The sequence below is a fragment of the Catharus ustulatus genome, chromosome 10 (assembly GCF_009819885.2).
Source record: "Catharus ustulatus isolate bCatUst1 chromosome 10, bCatUst1.pri.v2, whole genome shotgun sequence".
Classification (NCBI taxonomy): Eukaryota; Metazoa; Chordata; class Aves; order Passeriformes; family Turdidae; genus Catharus; species Catharus ustulatus.
In genome coordinates this window covers 11,421,403-11,442,618 of record NC_046230.1, presented here as the reverse complement: position 1 = coordinate 11,442,618, position 21,216 = coordinate 11,421,403, and the positions used below count along the sequence as shown (strand labels likewise).

At 37.9% G+C, this 21,216-nt stretch overlaps 2 protein-coding genes across 11 annotated transcripts in view; both read left to right on the top strand.

Moving 5' to 3' along the window:
• ATR (ATR serine/threonine kinase) overlaps window positions 1–8,150 on the top strand; it is a 73,880-nt gene extending 65,730 nt beyond the window's left edge. For 3 of the 4 annotated variants that reach the window (XM_033068509.1, XM_033068510.1, XM_033068507.1), the window contains 10 exons: window positions 474–706; window positions 1,404–1,538; window positions 2,170–2,370; window positions 2,688–2,831; window positions 3,586–3,736; window positions 4,411–4,567; window positions 4,684–4,837; window positions 5,739–5,890; window positions 6,142–6,247; window positions 7,569–8,150. In XM_033068509.1, the coding sequence (XP_032924400.1) occupies window positions 474–706; window positions 1,404–1,538; window positions 2,170–2,370; window positions 2,688–2,831; window positions 3,586–3,736; window positions 4,411–4,567; window positions 4,684–4,837; window positions 5,739–5,890; window positions 6,142–6,247; window positions 7,569–7,742 (1,607 nt within the window). In that variant the 3' untranslated portion in view covers window positions 7,743–8,150. The remainder of the gene's footprint in view (window positions 1–473; window positions 707–1,403; window positions 1,539–2,169; window positions 2,371–2,687; window positions 2,832–3,585; window positions 3,737–4,410; window positions 4,568–4,683; window positions 4,838–5,738; window positions 5,891–6,141; window positions 6,248–7,568) is intronic. The other variant, XM_033068508.1, reaches the window with a different exon arrangement.
• Window positions 8,151–9,338: 1,188 nt separating this feature from the next.
• The window catches only part of XRN1 (5'-3' exoribonuclease 1), a 37,646-nt gene continuing 25,768 nt past the window's right edge, over window positions 9,339–21,216 (top strand). For all 7 annotated transcript variants that reach the window (XR_004418818.2, XR_004418819.1, XM_033068356.2 and 4 more), the window contains exons 1-13: window positions 9,339–9,463; window positions 12,028–12,260; window positions 13,530–13,627; window positions 13,969–14,078; window positions 14,179–14,289; window positions 14,518–14,600; window positions 16,550–16,637; window positions 16,758–16,926; window positions 17,141–17,208; window positions 18,475–18,609; window positions 19,534–19,597; window positions 20,326–20,431; window positions 21,076–21,165. Coding sequence is in view for 5 of the 7 variants with exons in the window: in XM_033068356.2 (XP_032924247.1) it covers window positions 9,389–9,463; window positions 12,028–12,260; window positions 13,530–13,627; window positions 13,969–14,078; window positions 14,179–14,289; window positions 14,518–14,600; window positions 16,550–16,637; window positions 16,758–16,926; window positions 17,141–17,208; window positions 18,475–18,609; window positions 19,534–19,597; window positions 20,326–20,431; window positions 21,076–21,165 (1,430 nt within the window). In the remaining 2 variants the exon portion in view is untranslated. The remainder of the gene's footprint in view (window positions 9,464–12,027; window positions 12,261–13,529; window positions 13,628–13,968; window positions 14,079–14,178; window positions 14,290–14,517; window positions 14,601–16,549; window positions 16,638–16,757; window positions 16,927–17,140; window positions 17,209–18,474; window positions 18,610–19,533; window positions 19,598–20,325; window positions 20,432–21,075; window positions 21,166–21,216) is intronic.

Sequence of the window (21,216 nt, the reverse complement as noted above, 5' to 3'; positions counted from 1 at the left end):
TTGCTATGGTAAAGTGTTAGACTTCGGCGCTTTTTTTTCAATTTGTTTTGGTTCCAGTCTTTTAAGGAATTTACTGAAATTTTCCACCTCATTTTACTGAAATGAAGGAGGAAAAAAATCTTGTAGGCAGGAGCCTGAAGGCAAGTGAAATTAACACCACAGATGCACTTTGGGTGGGAGATTTTGGTACAAATGAAAATTGCAAACATTGCTTGCAGGTCTGGAGTGAAGCAGACAGTTGTGCTCCTTGATCTATAAGGAGATTTCATTTCCTGGTATTCTGCTTAGTTAAATAGCGTATGTATTCAGTCACTGTATGCTGTGTTAAAAAGAACTTTACAGTAGGAGCTTTTTTGTTGCATTTAATTTTTTTGGCTTATGAAATTGCCAACAAAATGATTCTATAGACTTGATTTAAATGACTTTCCATTTCCAGTGGGGAGAACCAGGAATATGCTCTTTTCATTTTTCAGCAGGTCGTTCAGAACGTGTTCAAATGAAAAATGATCTGGCGAAAATAAACAAGGTGATTACAGAGCACACAAATCACCTGGCGCCTTACCAGTTCCTGACAGCCTTTTCTCAGCTCATCTCCCGAATCTGCCATTCTCATGATGAAGTCTTTGCAGTTCTGATGGTGATTGTTGCCAAAGTGTTTTTAGCCTATCCACAGCAAGCGATGTGGATGATGACTGCTGTGTCCAAGGTACCTTGATACGTGTAGCTACACCTTTATTTCGTTTACAAAACTGTTTTTCTCAGAAATATAAATATAACCTATTCTACTCTAAGCTGATAAGAAGGATTTGAGAGTTTCATTTGTTGTGATACGTGTTGTAGAAGAGGATATCAATGCCATCACTGCAAATTATTTTATTGCAGTCTTAATTCAGATATTACAGTTTAAATGTTTCAAATTGGAATGCTAATATGCATCCAGACTTGCATGGTGTATTAAGAAAGGAAATTTGAATAACAAATAACTGATGAATTGTGTAGTTATGGGCAACAGATTTTGTTGAATTTACTAATTGTGTTATAGTACTTACAGGCCTGTAATCAAAGAATCAACTTACTAGATAGATGTACAATTAATTACTTGGCAGTAAGGTCATTCCAAAGCAGACTGGGAATTGTGCTGCATACTGTATCTTCAGGCTGGTGAAATAACATTCAGGATACACTGACATATTCTTGAATATTGGCCTTTATGTTATGGGACTCCCAAGAATGGTTTCAGAGGTAACTTCCACATCAACAGTACCACTTCAGCTTTTCAGCAGAAGCACATCCTTCTCCAGATATTTAATATGATAAGCAATAAATAGAGGAAAGAATTTTAATTACTAGGGGGGATTCTTTAACTCATTGTTTAATAAATTTTAACTTTCCTTTCTTTCCAGTCCTCTTACCCTATGCGTGTCAATAGATGTAAGGAAATTCTAAACAGAGCAATTCACATGAAGGAATCTTTAGGAAAATTTATTGGGGATGCCACACGCCTTACGGACAAGCTGTTGGAACTCTGCAACAAACCGGTACCTGCAAAAATAAAAAATAAACAAATTAATGAGTGTCATAGGATTACTCAAGAATGTCATGCAAACGCTGCTGCTGGTTGCTTTCATTAGCCAATTCATAATTTTATTAATAATATTTTATTGTATTGATAATTACTATATATAAAAATTAAATGTTGTTAATTAATAATATTACTGCTGTTTAGCAGAAATGGCACTAAATTTTAAAATGTTTAAAATAGCTCTAAATCAAGCACACTGTAAAATATTTCTGTCCATAATGGCTTGTTTAACACTGCATGGGCTTTACATTGTTTCATACTTTCACATATCGTTAATTTTCAGAGTTTTACTGTAAAAATAGGGTGGTTGTGCTTTTATGAACAAATTAGCTTCATAATAAAGGTAGAACTAGTTAATTCTTTCATTATTCTGTATTTATATTCAAAGTGAAAAATAAGTCTGTCAAAACAGCCAGATATATTTACTTCTTGATTATTTAATTTAAAATGTAGCTTGCTGTTCTTCCTATTACAATTAGCATTTATTATTCTAGTCTATTTATTAGTTAATGTGAAAGGGCAGTATTATTTTTAGTGTTTGTTAACTTTTAATGTTATTTCTAACTTTGATCTTTTATGTTTTCAAGGTTGATGGAAACAGCTCAACATTAAGCATGAGTATTCATTTCAAAGCACTGAAAAGATTAGTAGAAGAGCACACATTCAGTGAAATTCTCATTCCCTTACAATCTGTAATGATACCAACCCTTCCTTCAATTGCTGGTACCCATGCTAACCATGACCCTTTTCCTGGCTGCTGGGCCTACATTGCAGGCTTTGATGATGCGGTAAGGCTCTCATTGGCCCCTGCTTTTTCACTTGATTTTAAACAAACATAACTGCAAATACATCTCTGTTCTCTAGAAATGGGAGGAAGGAGTAGGGAAAGTCCATAATTACTTTTGTGGAAACTGAGTGGCTTCTGTCACAGCAGCCTGAGGCAAGTGTGGCCCCTTGGCACTCAGAGAAAATTTTGGTCTGAGGCTAACGTGCTACAGAGCCATGGAAGTGTGAACACAATTGATTGCAGTGGTTTTTTACAATTACACACTTTATTTCAGATAATCTGATACAGATACTAGTAAAGAACTTCATTTTTCTTTAGGTGGAAATTCTTGCTTCACTTCAAAAGCCGAAAAAGATCACCTTGAAAGGTTCAGATGGAAAATCTTACATTATGATGTGCAAGCCAAAAGATGATCTAAGAAAAGACTGTCGGCTCATGGAATTCAACTCCCTTATTAATAAGGTTTGATAAATTATACAATCAGGAGCATTTTACTTATTGGCCAGGACAGAACACTGAGCTATCTAAGAAAAAAAGGCAATTTAGCTTGAGATAAAGCTCATTGGCAGAACAGTAAACTGGTTCAAAATACCTTATTTCAGGAAAAACCAGTAGCAATTGGTACAGTATGACTTCTTACAGACTTGTGAAAACAATAGCAAATTACCATGTTCTGCCAAAAAAATTGCTTATTCCAGCAAAAATAAATAGGACAGGTTATTTACAATAAATAAATACCTGCAGACTTTCTGCTGTCATGCTTAATATTTCTTATTTAGTAATTTCTAATATATTTTATAAAACATAGGTAAATTAATCTTTTCATACTAAGGTGTTGCCATGCCTCTTATTTTATTTGTGTTTTGGTTTTCCGCAATATGCTTAAGGTTAAGGTCTTCTTTGTGAAGTTAAAGCAAATGACAGCATCTCTAAAACACTAAAACACTTATTTCAAATATTGCTTTTCAGGGATTTAAGCCATGTACAAGTTATACAATTTGACTGTTTTATTGTAAAAATCCTCTTTTTTAAATTTATTTTGGAGAGCAGATGCACATTTTGCTTTCATTTCACCTGCTTCAGACTGACTGAAGCTTAGATTTATAAATTCTAGATTGTGTGATTGGAAAGTAGTTATAGATAGAATGTAAATGCTATAGATCCATTATGATCCTATCTGTGTTATGCGTTAATCTCATTTTCCTTTTGTGAATAGTGCTTAAGAAAAGATGCAGAGTCCCGTAGGCGAGAGCTCCACATCCGCACCTACGCAGTGATTCCATTAAATGATGAATGTGGCATAATTGAGTGGGTGAATAACACTGCTGGTCTTAGAAATATCCTGATAAAACTTTATAAGGAGAAAGGTAAAGAAATAGATTTGACTATAGTAAAAGATTTTAGATATTTTTAAAGGGCTTGTATCTATTAAGTAAATGAAACAAATGGCAAGAGTCGGGCATTCTAGGAAGATGTAGTCACATGTATTTTTATCTATCTGTAATATATTATCATTCATAAGTGTGGTAGACTTTTGCTCTTAAATGGAAGAGGCTTGCTGCTTGGAATGAACAAATCCTTTACAAGGACTCATACCAGAGGTATCTTAATACTTTCCTACATACAGTGATGTAAATTGTTTCAGCAGCATGGGGATGTGTGTGCAGCACTGAATAATAAAAAATACTGCAAACTTTTTCTTTAGATTTGATTTGTTATTTTTCATTTCTGTTCATTTGTGTGAGATAATTAAGATAATAAACAATTAAATCAAGATGAAGAATACAGCAGCTTTCCAGAGGAAAGATAAAATTTATTTTTAATTTCTTGGTAACAAAGCAGCTTTCTGATCAGTGCAAAAAAAGTTTTGGGTAAAACTTTCCTGTACCCCACAACCTACATGGTTTATAGATTATTTTTCATTTGATAATTTATTTCAACTTTATGGAGACATTTATTCTCTTTAAATTACCATATTGTAATAGTGCATATTAGGCTTTGTATTTGGGGACTTCTGCCTAACTGAGGAAGTCTGTTGCAGGTATCTATATGACTGGGAAAGAACTGCGGCAGCACATGCTTCCAAAGTCAGCACCTTTGCCTGAAAAGCTGAAAATGTTCAAAGAGGTCCTTCTGCCTCGTCACCCTCCTGTCTTTCATGAATGGTTTCTTAGAACATTTCCTGACCCTACTTCATGGTGAGTGGCAGCTCAAGAACATCTACCTTGTGTATTTCCCTAAGAACTGATGGGAGTCCAGGATGAGAAGAGCTAAGGCAGGCAGTGCCTCAGAGCTTCCTGCTGTATCTCCACAGGTACAACAGCAGGTCAGCCTACTGCCGCTCGGTTGCCGTCATGTCCATGGTGGGCTACATCCTGGGGCTGGGGGACCGCCACGGGGAGAACATCTTGTTTGATTCTTTCACTGGGGAGTGTGTGCATGTGGATTTCAACTGCCTTTTCAATAAGGTGAGAAATGCCTCTTGCTCAATATGCTCTGTATATTGTATTAATATAAGTTACACATTTCTACTGTCTTGGGTTTTTTCCCATTGTGTTCTTGGCCTCACTTTGTCTTGTATTTATACCCCCAAAAAAGCCTGGGATATATAAAGAGGATGTAATCATCCTGTCTGCTACATTCAATGAAAACAAACTTTTTTATTTAGCCAGTATCAGATCACCTGATATGGATACACTGAAACAGCCCAAATTTTAGACTGTTTATATTTTGTGACTATTCTCTCTCCACTATCACCCTCCAAACAAAACTGTAATTGCTAAATTCAGAATTCTGCTGCTGTAGAGAATTTCTTGTTCTCTCTCACACAAATTCAGCACAAAATTTCCAAAGGTTCTGTAAAATAAACAGCAGAGATTGTGGCCAGATTGGGATTTGGAGTTTTGGTTTTTCAGTTGAAAGATGCTTTTGGTGTGGGAAATGTGGCATTTTTAGTTCAGGTAAGTGAGGTAGAAATATTATTAGGTTATTTCTTCTGTTATTTTTTAAGTAAGTCTAAATTGTCCTGTGTAACATTTATTTTAAAAAATATGTTTTTAAGTTAACTTGCATATTATTAAAGTTAGCATTTAGCAATTAGACTACAGAGCATAAATATATATTTAAGAACAAAATTTAATACATTTTATATGTATTAGTGTGTTAAAACAGGGAAAAAAAGATTAGTTGGACAAGTTATTATTTATTCACTGTAATTTCCCCTTATCTGAGTACGACTGTGAGCTGAGCAAACATCTCTTGCCAGCTGGGAAACTGCTACTGACAAAGACGGAGGAAAAAACCTAAAGTCAATGTAAATGTTAATAATGCTTAAAACACTTGGACATACCTTTTTTTCACAACGTAAAGGGAGAAACTTTTGAAGTTCCGGAAATCGTTCCTTTCCGCCTCACTCACAACATGGTTAATGGGATGGGTCCCATGGGAACAGAAGGTCTCTTCCGGAGAGCCTGTGAAGTCACCCTGAGGCTGATGCGTGATCAGAGGGAGCCTCTGATGAGGTAGGGCAGCTGCTTTTGCTACAAACGCCTCAAAGCTGGCTGTAGTCTCAACGTGGGAAACAGTGACTGCTGGGGAATATGCCAGTTCCAGCATATGCCTGTCCTGCAGCTCACTCTGACCATGATATGGAGCTAAATATAAAGCAGTATGAATATTCAGCACTAACTACAGGCTCCTGTCAATGTTTGTGTTTTGACAATTAAATGTATTTTATGTATCATATCCTTTTCTAAATTTTTTATTTATTTAGTGTCCTAAAGACTTTTCTGCATGATCCTCTTGTGGAATGGAGTAAACCTGTTAAAGGGAATACAAAAGCCCAGGTGAATGAAACTGGAGAAGTTGTCAATGAAAAGGTGAGTTTAAAACAAACACAACCTAAGGTATTAAAATGTCAAATGTCCATTATTGTTATGAATTACATATTTCCCAATTGAAACTTAATCTCTTTTTTTCTTCCATTAAAAAATTTCTCAGGTTGTTCTTTATTATCTTTCTGTTCATAATTTTGATCTATAAAGAGATTTTTTATACTGATAAAAAATGTTATTTATCTATTAAAGAATCGAACAAAACCACCTGTAATTCTCTTTTGTTACTAAATCAAGGACAAGATCAGTAGAAGCAATGGATCTTGTTACCCCTCACTTGTACTGTCCTCCAGATTTACAGTGATGGTAACATCTGGAGTCCTTTCCATGTGTATTTTTGTGCTTTCCCTGACTGGATGTTTATTACTGAATACATGTCTTGGTACATATCAAGAATTACATGATTAAAATTAAAATTTCATACTGTTTCTCTATTAGCTGCTGCTGAAGACTGTCTTATTCATCCAAAGTACAGCTTATTTTTTATTATCTTCTTCTTGTGCAGAATTTCTGATTTGTCCCTTTCTATATTTTTAAGGACTATTTAATGAAAATAAATGTGTAATAGCAGGTAATACTTAGAGAGCACTGACAAACACAACAGCTAAGATAAGGAAAAATTACATCACTGAAACTATCACAACAAAGAATTTCTGTGGGGTATTTGAGCACAGAAAATCTCCTGGTCTTCAGTTACTAACCTGGCTGTGTCTACATAATTTTCTTTTACAATACCACCCACATAGTTTTATATGTTAACTGTTTTTTCTGGAGAGGTGCCAACGTTATGCTTGAGCTTTAAAAGAAAAGGTATGAGTGTAATTGGTGTGAACTAGCAACTCCAGTGGGTCTTAGAACAGCTCATTTTGACATGCTCAGCACAACCTCCTTAATTTGACTTCTTCATTTTCAGTTGCTCATAATTTTGACCTGAATTTTCCAGACTTAAATTTTATCCAGAATTCCAGGAACAAGGCTAGGAAAATGTTGCATTTATTTGCAAGTAATTGTATGAAATAAAGTTTTCTAAAAAATCTCAAATACATTTATATAGCTCTGTCAGTCTTCTCTGGTAGTGTTTAACTGTAAAAATGTAAGGCAAAAATTATAGCTTGACCAATAATATATCCATTCTAAGAGAGTTGTTTTTAAATGTGAGTAGCCTTTATTTTCTATGTAGCTGGTATAGGCATCTGGATTTTGTATTAAATTATAATATGATTTCAAGCACATCCTAAGGAATACTGGTTTTGTTTTGAGAAGTGGAAGTTCATTAATAGTACCTTTTTGTTTTTCTTCTTTCCAGGCCAAAACCCATGTCCTTGATATAGAACAACGGCTGCAAGGTGTCATTAAGACTAGAAACAGAATCAAAGGATTACCTTTATCTATTGAAGGGCATGTTCATTACCTCATTCAAGAAGCAAGTGATGACAACCTGCTCTGCCAGATGTATATGGGCTGGGCTCCATATATGTGAAATTTGTTCCCTTTGGAATGATACCATCCACAAGTGCTGTAGCTGTAATATTGTTGGGAAGGAATCAATCAGTGGTACCTTGTTACTTCTGTTGATTTTTGTCTGAAAGCAAAAGAACAGGCTTATGGTCTTCCAAAATCTGTGTAAAATGTACAGTGCCCTTGCAAGGATGTTATGAATGCAGATGAGTAAGGTGTTAGGACTTACCTTTTGTACACACATAGAAGGCAGTTCATAAGAACTGCTTAAAAATTACACCATGTCAGGCTCTTACTCTGACTATATGAAAAATTTTCATGATGTTGAAAGATGCAATCTATAAAATACTGTATATTTTTGTAAAGATGTTTCTCATTTGGCTTAGATTAAAAAACACAACAATAAAGTATAATACTGATAGGATGTAAAGTGGTTATTTCAACTTTTGTACTCCTATTCAGAAGGGCTTTCTAAAAATTATTAGTATTTTTTTCCAGCAGTAGACTTTTCTTCAGCCTTCTTCCACGTGGCCTGGCTATCTCTGGGAAGGCTCTTGGGATCTTAAATCTTACCATGAGTAAAGTGGTACCATGCTCTGAACCTGTTTCCTTAGCCATTGCATGCAGTGCTCTAAAAACCTTCCTGAAGGACACGGCACAAAGCTGGGAGTTGGAGGTCCCTGGCAGCGTGGCTGTAAGCCAGGGCAGCAGGCAGGTGGTTGTAGCTGTGACTGTAACATCTGTGTAGGCTCCTGAGAGGCTTGCACAGCCCCTCTTCCTCCCCTGGAAAAAGCACGGCTCTAGGGAGTGTTTTTCAGACCCCATTTCAGAAAAGGTGTTTTAACACAGACAAGAGTAGACTAAAATATGGTTGAAAGGCAAATGCTAACTTACAAGCATGCTTGCTTTCTAGGCAGCCAAATTATAGGGAAATGAGGAGTGCGGGAGATAGGGAAAAATTATACCCTTCTAACTTACAGTAGGCTATCATTAGAATTTTTGTACAGTGGTTTTTTTTCTGCTATTCTTGGAGACAACACTGATAGGTTTTAATCACAGGCTCACGCTGTGGTGTGTCACTCGAGTGTTTGTTCCATTCAGTTGAAATCCAGATGTTTGGGAAAGTAACATAATGGGTCTGCAACTGCTTTTAGGGCGTTTGTTTCTTTGTCTAGGAGTGTTGTCACTGTCCCATAAACGCGGCGAATTTTCCTAGTAAAATATTTGGAACATACAATGGTCTTCTGCGGTGTTGTGTTTGAGTGGTGACGTTCTGTTGTTTTTCCCAGGCCTTATCAGTTATCGAAGCGCAGAGAGCCGCCCGGGGAGCTGTTGCGCCGGGCGTTGCCATCGCGCGGGGATCCCATCTGCCGCCGGAGCGGGACACGGGGCAGGGCGGGGAGCGGGACGCTTCCCGGGGCTCGCTGCGCTCCCAGGCCCTGCATGCCGGGGGCGGCGGTGAGGCGGGCCAGGGGCGGGAGCCAGCCCGAGCCCGCCCCGAGCCCGCCCCGGCCGGGCCCGCCCCGCTCCGGCGCCGCTGTGTGCCCGCTCGCTCTCGGTGCTGCGGGCGCTCGGCCGCTGTCAGCGCGGCGCGCCGGAAGGAGGGCGGAGCGCGGCCCGCGCTGTTTGGTTCCGGCGGGGCTCTGAGGGCGGCGGGGAGCTGTGGCCATGGGGGTCCCCAAGTTCTACCGGTGGATCTCGGAGCGGTACCCCTGCCTCAGCCAGGTGCTGAAGGAGCATCAGGTGAGCTGGGGTTGGAGCGCCGCTGCCTGACACGGGCCCGTCCCGGGGGGGTCCTGGCCGGCCCCTCGGCGGGACAAGGGAGGGGGACGAGTGCGCGGGCCTCGGCCCTGGGCGGCCCTGCCGGACCGAGTCCCAGCCCGGCCGGCTCGCCGGCAGCGCAGGGGGCGGCTGCAGCTCAGCGGGACCCGTCGTTCGGGGCAGCTGAAAGTGCTGGGACGGCGCTGGGCGATCGCTGGCGGGCAGCAGTGCCCGGAGCCCGCGGCTGGGGGCCGGCGATGGTTTCAGCAGTCCCGGACCCAGAGTGTGCTGTTCCCCCGGGGAGCTGCCGGCTCCCCGCCCGTGGCCGTGCCCGGCTCGCTCCCCTCGCTCTGCGTCCCCTCAGCTCCGCGGTGCTGCCTCAGCACCCGGCGGCCTCGCAGCCGCGGAGAGCCCGAGGTCCGAGTTTACTCCTTGTTGGGCTCAGAAAAGTTACAGCTGCTGACGGCCAATGGCGTGGCAATGACGAGGGACAGGTTTTACAGCTCTGTTGTGTTTCCTTCTTGTTGCCTGCTCGGACAGTTTGTGTTAGCAGCTAAACAGGGAAGTATGTTCAAGCCTGGAAAACGAAAACCGTAAATGATACTTCGAACAGTTGGACAAAGACGTCATCATTTCAGAGATGTCATGTTTGGTACCTGTTTGATACAAGCTTTTGTAATTATCGTTTTCAACTGGTGTCATAGATGGGATTTTGTAGATTGAAAAAGGATGTTCTGAGATAGGTGATAATTGAGTGTGTTTGAATATTAATACGTTTTTCCTAAACACTTGTGATTTTTAAAGATTAAATAGCTGTTGTGTCAGTGTAACTAAGATGCCCAGCTCAGGTGATTCCCAGCATGGATGTTTGGCCTTTCCTGCTCGTTTCAAAGCAGTTTTCAAAGCTGAGGTCTTTGCTTATGATTTGTTGGGCTTCTCTGAAGTGTCTAATGCCATCTGTGTAGTGAGGCAGCAGGAGTTTATGCTGCCTTTTCTGCTGTTTTCTTAGAAGCTTGGGCTGCTCACACATCTTTAAACTTGTGCTGAAGAACTGTGGCAAGCTGAGGCGGCAGCAGTGTGTGCCCTAACCAGGGAGGATGGCAGCAGGGGGTGCTACCCTTGATGCCTCCTGAAAGAGGCAGTTAGAGCTCTTAAGATAAACAATAAACAAGACTTAACCCTTCCAGATCACTTGAAAATACAGACTGACATTTAAGAGTATCTGCTAAGACAAAAAAAAAAACCCAACAAAAACAAACCAACAAATTAAAAGGCCTAAAGGCCTATCTATGTAAAACAGCATTATTAAATCGTATTATAGCTGTACTGCGTGAAGAAAACATAGTATCTTTTATGTATGTTGCTTCCATATAAAAGCTTTAGTGTTTGTCTCTTTGGAATGCTGCCTGTGGTCGCTTATCTGAAAGCATTGAGAGGAGTTTGGTTACTGAATTTAACCATCCTGAAGATCACGATGTGCAACAGAAGACCAGTTACAGCAGTTGAGTGGGGATCGTTCTTGATCCTGCCTCTGATTTCTTCTCTTCACCATTTCCTCTTTCTAAAACAGTTACATTTCTCTTGCATCTGGAGAATAAATACAAGCCCAACAAGGCACCTTCAAAGATATGTCAGCAGCAGTGCTATAGAAAATTGTAACAAGTTGGCAGCCTTTTCCTGGGTGTGATGATTGGGGGATATTTGTGAACAGTCTTACTGGGGGATTAAGGAATAGATTTGTTTAATGCCAGTTGCTCTTGTGGTGCATTTTGGTAACACAGAGGTAGTACTGGCTCCTTTGTGTCATACATTTACCAGTGTTTGTTCTCTATATGTTGCTTGTGTACATTTAGGAAGGCTTTCTTTTTCCTTTAAAAGAAAGTGTAACTGCTACAGATAAGGCTGTTAGAAGAGCAGAGAACTAGAAGGAAAAAGAAAGTCTGGGTTAGAAGTTTATGTTATTATTGCCAATTCTCTGCTTTTGGGTCTAATTGCCTCTCTTTAGACTCCAAGATGTTTGCAAGCATAGCTGAAGAGACAGCACGCAGTGGTTGGACTAGGAACTCCTGAACAGGGGGAGAACTCTAAAGCTTCTTAAGCCAGCTTTGCTTGGAAATATTGTTGGAAATTCTGTACTCAGTTTTGTAGTTTTTATTGTTTGTAGTGCAGCTGTGAAAGGTTGAATCGATTAAATGTGGAGGCTTATTAAAAAAAAAAAACCCTTCCTGAAAACAGTGGTTTTAGTTTGCTTTTCCATTTTACAATTTAGAAGATAGTCTGAGCACAGGGACAAAAGCCCTGAGGTTCCAGAAACAGCTAGCATAAAGTAGGAATCTGTTCAGCTGACTTGGCTCACTGCGTAAAATCATAGTAACAGATTGCGTGTGCAGGCAAACCCATACCCGGTCTAGATACTCTTACTCTGCTGTTGGTGTGCAGGAGGTTCCACAGAGGTCTTCACACCTCAGCTCATTTCCAGAGGGCTCTCAGGTGTGCCTTGGGCAGTGGCTGCATTCACCAAGTGATACTAACTGTGGCATTTGTAGATTCCAGAATTTGACAACTTGTACCTGGACATGAATGGCATTATACACCAGTGTTCACATCCAAATGATGATGATGTCCACTTCAGAATCTCAGAAGATAAGATTTTTGCCAATATTTTTCACTATTTGGAAGTACTATTTCGCATTATTAAACCAAGAAAGGTTTTCTTCATGGCTGTTGATGGAGTAGCTCCAAGAGCAAAAATGAATCAGCAGCGTGGGAGACGTTTTAGGTAAGAAGATCAGCTCTGACTCCTCTGTCTTAAGGATAGTGAACACTTTAAAGAACCCCCTTACTGAAATGTAAGCCATGAAAAGTAAGGGATTGTGAGTGGTTGTGCCTTTGTCGGTAGTTTTAATTGAATGAGAGTAACTACCTGTAAAATGTTAAAATCAGGATTCCAAAAGGAAGGTTTGCTTGATACATAAGTTTTTCTCTGTGTATGTGGCACTTGGTAACAAGGGGAACTTTTTGTTATGAAATTTTCTGTGACACAGCTCTGCAGTGGAGCTCTTGCAGATGTTTCCAAATGCTTCATAACCTGTGAGTGTCTTTCATATTTGTGAATGTTTGTTCTAGATATACCTATTTGGTAGCTGTAGTGGAAGTCATAGAAAAAGTCAAGTTTCTAATGAAACTGATTTCCAATTGATACCAGTTACCAAGATAGCTCAGATACAGAGCTACAAGTAGATTAAGAATTACAGTAATGTTTTGGGAGATTTGAAAGCTTTTTTAAGATTGCTTTAAGGAAAAAAAGCCAGTGGTCAGACAGTACAGGGATGGTGAGTGAAATGCAACATAAACAAGCTGTGGGAAAGGAACAAGAGAAAACGTTTTCAAAACTGGATTTTTTTGTGATTTGATTTTTGATATAAGTTTTTCTTTAAGGAATAAAGGAGGTTGAGGGGAAGCAGAGATTAAGAGTTCTAAATAGAAATTTGTAACAGAAGTGAGAGCCAGACAGCAACCTAAGACTTTGATGGTTTCTCTTTCTGGTTCAGAAGTGTTTAGGAAATTCTTGACCAAGAAAGTCTGGCATAATGTTTGTTAGTTTTCTCTATTCCTGGACATGATTAAATTGTTAGTTCACTGGTGACTCCCTTGGAATTCCATACTTGCTGCTTTGTTTAACTGTGTTACAATTATTGTTCTGGGGTAGCATTTTCAGATGTTCAGATTACAGATATTCCTGTTGTTTCAAGGTTAATAGCTATTCATTGTGATCAACCGTTGTATGATCACCTTGGTAATCTAAATACTAACTGCATCTGAATAGTGACAGATTGTCACATTTCTGTGAAAAAAGTGCTGGTTGTAAGCCACCTTAGTTGTATCAGAAGTTCAAATTCTGTTCAGGAATTTAATTTTTCTCCTTTTTATTTCTTAAGCACTCTAAAAATTATATTTATTTATTTTGCCAAAAAACTGTACTTAGGATATTAACATTTGGATAAGATGGTTTGTTCTGTACTCTCTCTTCAATGCTGTGTTGTTTTAGATCAGCAAAAGAGGCAGAGGAAAAAATAAAAAAGGCATTGGAAAAGGGAGAAACTCTCCCTACAGAAGCCAGATTTGACTCCAACTGTATTACACCAGGTAAGATAATTTGTCAGTTATTTTAAGTGATTTTGGTTTGTCTTCTATATTTTGGTGCTATTTTCCTATCTTAAGGCATGTTTTTTAAAAATAGAAGATGGAATCAAGAAAGGCTTGAGTAAGTTTGTGACAGAAGTTTTAGTAACATTCCATAGGGTTGGAATACTGTCTCATTCTAAAAATTTTTTAGATTACTGTGGAAAAAGTGAAGTGTCTTGGGAAAGAAACCAGTCGTTCCATTCATCTTCTGGCAGAAGTTTTATTTGTTGGCATTTTTAAAAATACTTCTGATATGTAAATGCAAAATAGTGAAAAACTTTAACTTCGATTTCTATTTTCAGGAACTGAATTCATGGCCAGATTGAATGAGCATCTTAAATATTTTGTAAATATGAAGATTTCCACAGACAAATCCTGGCAAGGAATAACCGTCTACTTATCAGGCCACGAGGTCATAATATTTTCTTTACTATCTTATTTTAAATATTCTTTTTTACAGAATAATACTTAGTGCTGATTTTGATTTGGTTTGGTTTTTTGTTTGTGTCCAGACTCCAGGGGAAGGTGAGCATAAAATTATGGAGTTCATCAGATCAGAAAAAGCAAAGCCCCATCATGATCCAAACACAAGACACTGTCTCTATGGCTTAGATGCTGACTTGGTATGTGCAACTAAAATAATGCAAACAACAGGGACTTGTCCAGTGTGTACATTTTTGATATCTTCCTAAGTTCATAGGGTTCTAAAATGGTTTGAAACAAGCATGTGATTTTGTGCTCCTGCAAACTTCTGAATTTGTAATGAAACGGAACATCAACATTTCTTTATACTGCTTGAAAGGTTAAAAAAAATGTAGAAGTAAGATCTTTCTGATATCTCTTTGTAATAGATAATGCTGGGATTAACAAGTCATGAGGCACACTTTGCACTCCTAAGAGAAGAAGTCAGATTTGGTGGTAAAAAGGCTCAAAGGTGAATTGATTTAACTTTACTCTTATTCTGTTTATGATTAAATTAAATCTAATATATTCTGGATGATTACAACTGGTGTGTGTTTGGTGATTTGGGTTTTCTTTTTAACTGATTGCATAGTAATTTAATGAAGTCTTAGTTTATTCTTTGGGTTAGAAAAGTCATGAAATTAGAGAACTCAACATGCTGAATTGTGCCTTTGAATTGGTTTACATGAAAAAATGTATGCTGTCAGAACAACTGATAAAAAATCCTGAAAGCTTTGATGTGTTTTACTTTTTTCTTCATGTTGTAAGGGAGCAACCTGGGCTGTATTGACATTGTTTCCAAAATTATAACTGTTACTGTGGCTGGGTTCCTTCCTTGAAGGACTTTAAGCATATATTGTTTATAAGGGAGAAGATAGGAGAGACAGAAATAAACATTGCTGACACTGAAAGGATTTTGAGTCACACAGGATAAGTCATAAATGTTTAGATAAATGAGTAATTTTTACTCATACAGGAATGTTTTATTGCCAAGGATAAGATGATGACCATCAGAAAAAAGCTTTCTTTTCAGTCTTTGCAGTCAACATTTCACTAATACTCATAGGTAGTGTTGTCATGCAGCACTGCAATATTTTTTAAAGACCTTACATCTAATCAAAGTGAAACCTTGGTTTTACCTTTTCAAAAAATGAAATAATGTGAAATAAGAGTATGATTACTTTTTGAAAGATTAATTAGTGAAAATATGAAAACAAAGGCAAAGTGTTGTTTGTTCCCCTCCTTCCCCAGCATTGTTCTGTATTGTAATTGTTGAATAATTTTGCTCATTACAAGAATTTAGTACTGTAAGTTACAGGAATTGCCTTCTATCAATATTGTCACTTTTATGGATACTTACAGTTGGAAATTTGAAAATCCTAAAAATACATACAAATTAATATCTCTCCATAGGTTTTTTTTCATTGAGAGAATTTGCTTGTTTTATCAGGAATTCCAGGTCCAGTGCAGTGAAGGATAAGGACAGAATGCCTCTAGAGTCTTACAGCATCAACCTAGTTGCCGAAGTTCTTTAGTACCAATATGAAAACTGCATTTTAAAAGTGCCACTATTGGTTCTGAGGCCCAGTGTAGCTTGGAGTTTGTCTTACATGAGTTTATCTGAAGGCTGCTATCAGACACATCTTTCTTATAGGATTATTTCCTAATTATGTGTGAAGACACAAGTATTTATACTGGTTGTTCATTGGAGGTGGTGTCAGCTAGTTATAGTATTGACAAGGTGAAGTAGCCCTTTCCTAATTTAAATTGCATAATTAGGTCATTAATCTTTTGGTGTAGGTATTAACTGATTTGGGGCCAATGTTGGCTTAGAGTTTTAATGAGTAGTTTTAGTGAAGAGAAAAAAGGAAAGCAGAGTATGTGTTGACTATGCCATAAACAAACAGTAGGTTTGTTCTTTTAGTGCTGCAATGAAACCATACAGACATATTTTCAAGTTGAGCATATTTATCTCTTGTAAGAAGCATTTCAAATGACTACAAACATAACCCAGTTGGTTTAGATGTGAATCTGTGTACTCTGTTCTTATTCAGACTAGTTAGAAAATACCTTAAAATGGTGAGGCTTTGTGCCAGGTTAGGCTAATTTGTCTCTTTTTTTTGAGTAGTGGGATAAGGATTTAGGAAACAGTTACTGCAACATGGAACTCCACAAAGCTCTTCTCTAAGTTAGTTCTTCTCCATACAATCACATCTGGTGTTTTGAAGATTCTACTGCAAAACTTTATAGACCAAACCGATTAATCCTAAAATATATTCAAGGAAATGTTTATACATTATTTTTTCTGCATAGATACAATCCTAGTAAAATTTCTTGGGTGTAGCTAACCTTGGACTTATTAATATTAATGTTGAAAGTGTGTTTATAAATAATTAACTTGGTGATTTGAATAATTTACAGAGTATGTGCACCAGAGGAAACTACGTTTCATTTACTGCACTTATCACTGATGAGAGAATATATTGATTATGAATTTTCCCCAGTAAAAGTAAGTTCCAATGGAGTTGAGATGGAAAAAAATCTGTCGATGTGTGAAGTCTTTATGCAAAAATGATAACAATTATGCTCCTGTGTGTTTTTCTTTTTTCCTCTTTATTTTTTCCTCCAGGACAAGATTTCTTTTGAATACGATATTGAAAGGATAATAGATGATTGGATCTTAATGGGTTTCCTTGTAGGAAATGATTTTATTCCTCATCTACCTCATTTACACATTAATCATGATGCACTGCCACTACTTTATAGAACATACATGGCTATCTTGCCAGAACTGGGAGGTGAGAAAACTAAGTTCAATTGTGGAAAGTAGAAGCATTAACATTGGTGTATTTATATTTATTAACCCTTTTAGCCACATTAGAATGTTTAGCATGTACTACGCTTTCCTTAGAGAGGCAGCAAGATTACATTTTGTTATTTGTGCGGCATTTAAATGCGAATTTTAAAATTGTTGAATTGTTAGTTCAAAAGTATACTTAATTTTCTCAACAGGTTACATCAATGAAAATGGACATCTGAATTTAGAACGTTTTGAGAAATATCTCACAAGATTGTCAGATGTAAGTAACTGTGAAATTTGTAAGTGTTGAATTTAAATTGAACGTTGTACCCTAAAATATACCATACTTTAGTTTTAATGAACTGTTAAATGGCTGTGGTTTACAGGTGATTTAATCAGCTGTTTTAGCATTGAACAGAACAGATGGAATCCGATCAGTTGATATCTGATCTTATAAGAGGAAAAAGATTGAATTATTTGATCTGTGCTTTAGCCAGCACAGCGCTTTTAATACTGCAAGTCACATAAGGATTCACCGGTAGAATCATGTACTCACTTCCATCGAAGTGTGTGGCAGTATTGGGCAAAGTTAGTTAGAGCAGGGACCAGTAATGCCAAGGATAGGGGTTCAGTCCCTCTAGAGCAGATGCCAGTAATGGCAGGGATGGGGGTTCAGTCCCTCTAGAGCAGGTGCCAGTTATGCCAAGGATAGGGGTTCAGTCCCTCTAGAGCAGGGGCCAGTAATGGCAGGGATGTGGGTTGCCAGGGTTCAATCCCTCTAGGGCCATTCTTGTAGCAGTTGGACTCAATGATCCTTGTGGATCTCTTCCAACTCAGAATTGTTTGTGATTTCCATGTATTCTTAAAGCTTGCAGCAGGCAGCTATGTTCTTTGTTACCCCTGCTGGTAGTTTCCTGTGGCAAGCTATGTCTGAAGATCTTGGAGGGGAGAATTGTTTGCAGGTTTTTTATGAAGATACTAGTAAAGATCAAGGAGCATCTCTGAGAGGCAGGCATCAGTGTTGTTCATGAACTTAACTGGTGTACGGGAGGCAATCCTGTTAAGTGCCAGTGCAGTAATCCATCCTAGAGATGGGGTAAGGTACAGACCGTATAGAAATGGAAAGGATTAAACCTTCTGCTGAACTTGGACAGAGGGACATCATCTGTTGTCCCTGCTTAAGCCTTGTTTTCTGGTTCTTGGATGGAGCTGTGAAAGTGTTAGATCTGTGACACAGCTGCATTAACCAGACCCTAAATGTGCACTGCTTCTAGAGTTGATAGTGAAGTGTAGAAGTTACTTAATTCTTTGTTGTTTCACCTTGCTGTCTTACTGAAAGAAAATAAATATGGCTTGCTTGTAGGTTACCTATTGCTAAGAAACATGATTTTTAGTATTAATCTATTTAGTTGTATCTCCAGAGCAAAATGTTAATGTATAGATGACTCTAGATGTAATCTAATGCACGTACTAAGAAGACATTGTTAATCTGGCATTCTAAATTTGACATCCCTCAAATATTTGAAAACTTACTTCAATTTCACAGTTTGATCGTGAGCACTTCAGTGAAGTCTTTGTTGACCTAAAATGGTTTGAAAGTAAAGTGGGCAATAAATACCTCAACGAGGCAGCTGGGATTGCAGCAGAGGAAGCCAGAAAAAATAAACAGAAGAAACAAAAGGTCAGTGTTTTATATATACACTTTCAGAAATGAGAATGTTACTTTTTGCAAATCAGTAATTTGATCTTAGACAAATTAAGTGGCATAAACCTCTGTTTTAGATTTTTTTCAAACCAGAAAAGGTAGTAAAATATAATGGTTTGCATTCTACCTGTGTGCATTGCTGGTTGTGAGTGATGAGTTGGTTCAGTCAGGGGCAGGTGCTCATTTGTAAACCTGTATTTAATGCTTTACCGTTCTTCAAAAGCAGCAGAACTTTTGTGTGAGTTATGATCAAACCTGCTATGCTTCATAATCTTGATTTTTAATGCATAGTCTGCTGGAAGTTCCATGTATTTCAGATACACTGATAGAGCATTCATGTATGTCTTGGTGTTCGCTAACTGCTGGACAGCAAATAGGGAAAGAGCAATTCCATTGGTGAGCTATCTCAGATTAGTGTTAAACTTGCAGTTCTAGATATGACCAATTAATAAGGAACAGCACCTTGTATATTTATGTGTAGTACTGCATAATAATATCTTGTCTTTGCCCAGTGTCAAGTTCCCCACCACTACTTCCACTGACTGCCCTTCACTATATGCTTCAGCAGGGTGTAGAGTAGCAGGAGAATTTGCATTTAATATCTCTGTATGTTGTTATCCTGTTCTTTATGTACGAGCAGTTTTGGAAAGAGTAGCATTTTGGAACATAAATATTCAGGTATTTTTTAGAAGTAGTTAATGTTTTGAGACTGCTCCTTTTGTTTGATCTGTCCTTGTCTGCTTAAATAATTTTCTTGAAGCAATTGTAAGAGAAGGAAATGGGGTTTATAATAAATAATATTTATACAGTTTGATTGTAGCATATTGAGTTGCAAGTTTTGAATGGGGTTCGTGCATATTAACCTGTATTTTTACATTATCTCAAATCTTAATTTAATAGGCTCAGGAAAATTCTATATCTTTGGCTGCTTTAGAAAAAAATGAAGGTGAAGTCACCCCTAAAAGTAAGTGCAAATAATTTTTCTATACACATGTAACAAAAAATGTGTGTATAGATTTCAAAGAGCTGTAAGAATTGCATGTCACAGATGAGCTTAATCTGAATGCAAGATTTATGTAGTCAGCTGCTGGGAAGTGGAATGGCTCTGGTGAGAGAGAGTGGGGCTAAAGCTTTAGACCTGCTTCTTCCCTGCCCTGTATTTCCATGAGGAGTTAAAGGAATTAATGTACAAACCTTCAACAATGTTGTGGTTTTGGTAATTGTGTGCATAGGTATTTTCTTACATGAGGGACAGGGGAACAGATTTTTGTATGCTTTAAGATTTTTAATTGTTGTAAACTCATTCTACTTGTAGGAGATGTTGTTTGCTCATGTTTTGAAATTAATTGTCAAAAATGTATGAATATTACTACATTCTATTAGATGATATTGCTGAACATAATTAAATTTTAAGATTCATTTTAATGTTTTCTCAGAATTTTTTTTCTGATGGTCTTATATTGTCTTCTCTGGGCTAAAAAATGGGTTGCCTGTCTTAAAAATCCAGAATTTCTCTGGATAAAGATTTTGTTTGATTGTTTCATGTTACTTTCAGTGGAAGAAAGGTGTGAGCACCTATAGCTTTGAATTGAGGAGTAAAGTTAAGGCATTATGTCAGAAGTGAATGCTTTCAAACCTTGTTGTAGTAGGGAAATGAATGTTGACCCTTTTTTTTAATGACTGGTTTTCCAGCCACATTGGAAGATGAACCAGAAGATGATGATCTGTTTGAAACTGAGTTTAGGCAATACAAAAGAACTTACTACATGACTAAAATGGGTGTAGAAGTAGTGTCTGAGTAAGTATATAATTCTTTTTCTATTCCTAAATGCTGAAGACAAGTCTTTGTAGATATGTATTAGAGACATACATTTGTAAATATGTATTAGACTATTTACAAGAGTGTGTAGTGACAGGACAAGGCATGATGGCTTCAAACTGAAAGGGAGTAGGTTTACATTAGATAATAAGGAAGAAGTTCTTTACTGTCAGAGTGGTGAGGCACTGGAGCAGGTTGCCCAGAGGAGCTGTGGATGTGTCATCCCTGAAGGTGTTCAAGGCCAGGTTGGATGGGGCTTTGAACAGTCTATGAAAGGGTGTCCCTGAGGACAGGGCTGAAACAAGATGATCTGTAAGGTCCCTTCCAGCCCCCAGCGTTTTGTGATTCTAATAGAAGATGGAGTATTCATCCCATGTCAAAAGCAGAGAACACATGGCAGAGTACTGCAGTGGTGATGATTTTGCCTAATGCAACAAAGAGCTGCAAATCAATTTTTCTGTAATAAGTATTTGTGGATCAGAGAGGAAATTAATCTAGAAAATCATGTTATTATTAGGTTCCCAAAATATTCTATCTTCATCCCTATGTACAAGGTGCTAAGTACTTTGTATATATCAGTGAAAATGGGAAAACTAATAAGTATCTTTCCTTTTTCTTTTAAGTGCCTTCTTGGCTGATCAAGCTGAATGTTATGTCCAGGCAATACAATGGATTTTGCATTATTATTACCATGGGGTTCAATCATGGAGCTGGTAAGAAAAATCATCAAATGAGAAACTGTTGAAAGACAGTGATATTTCACC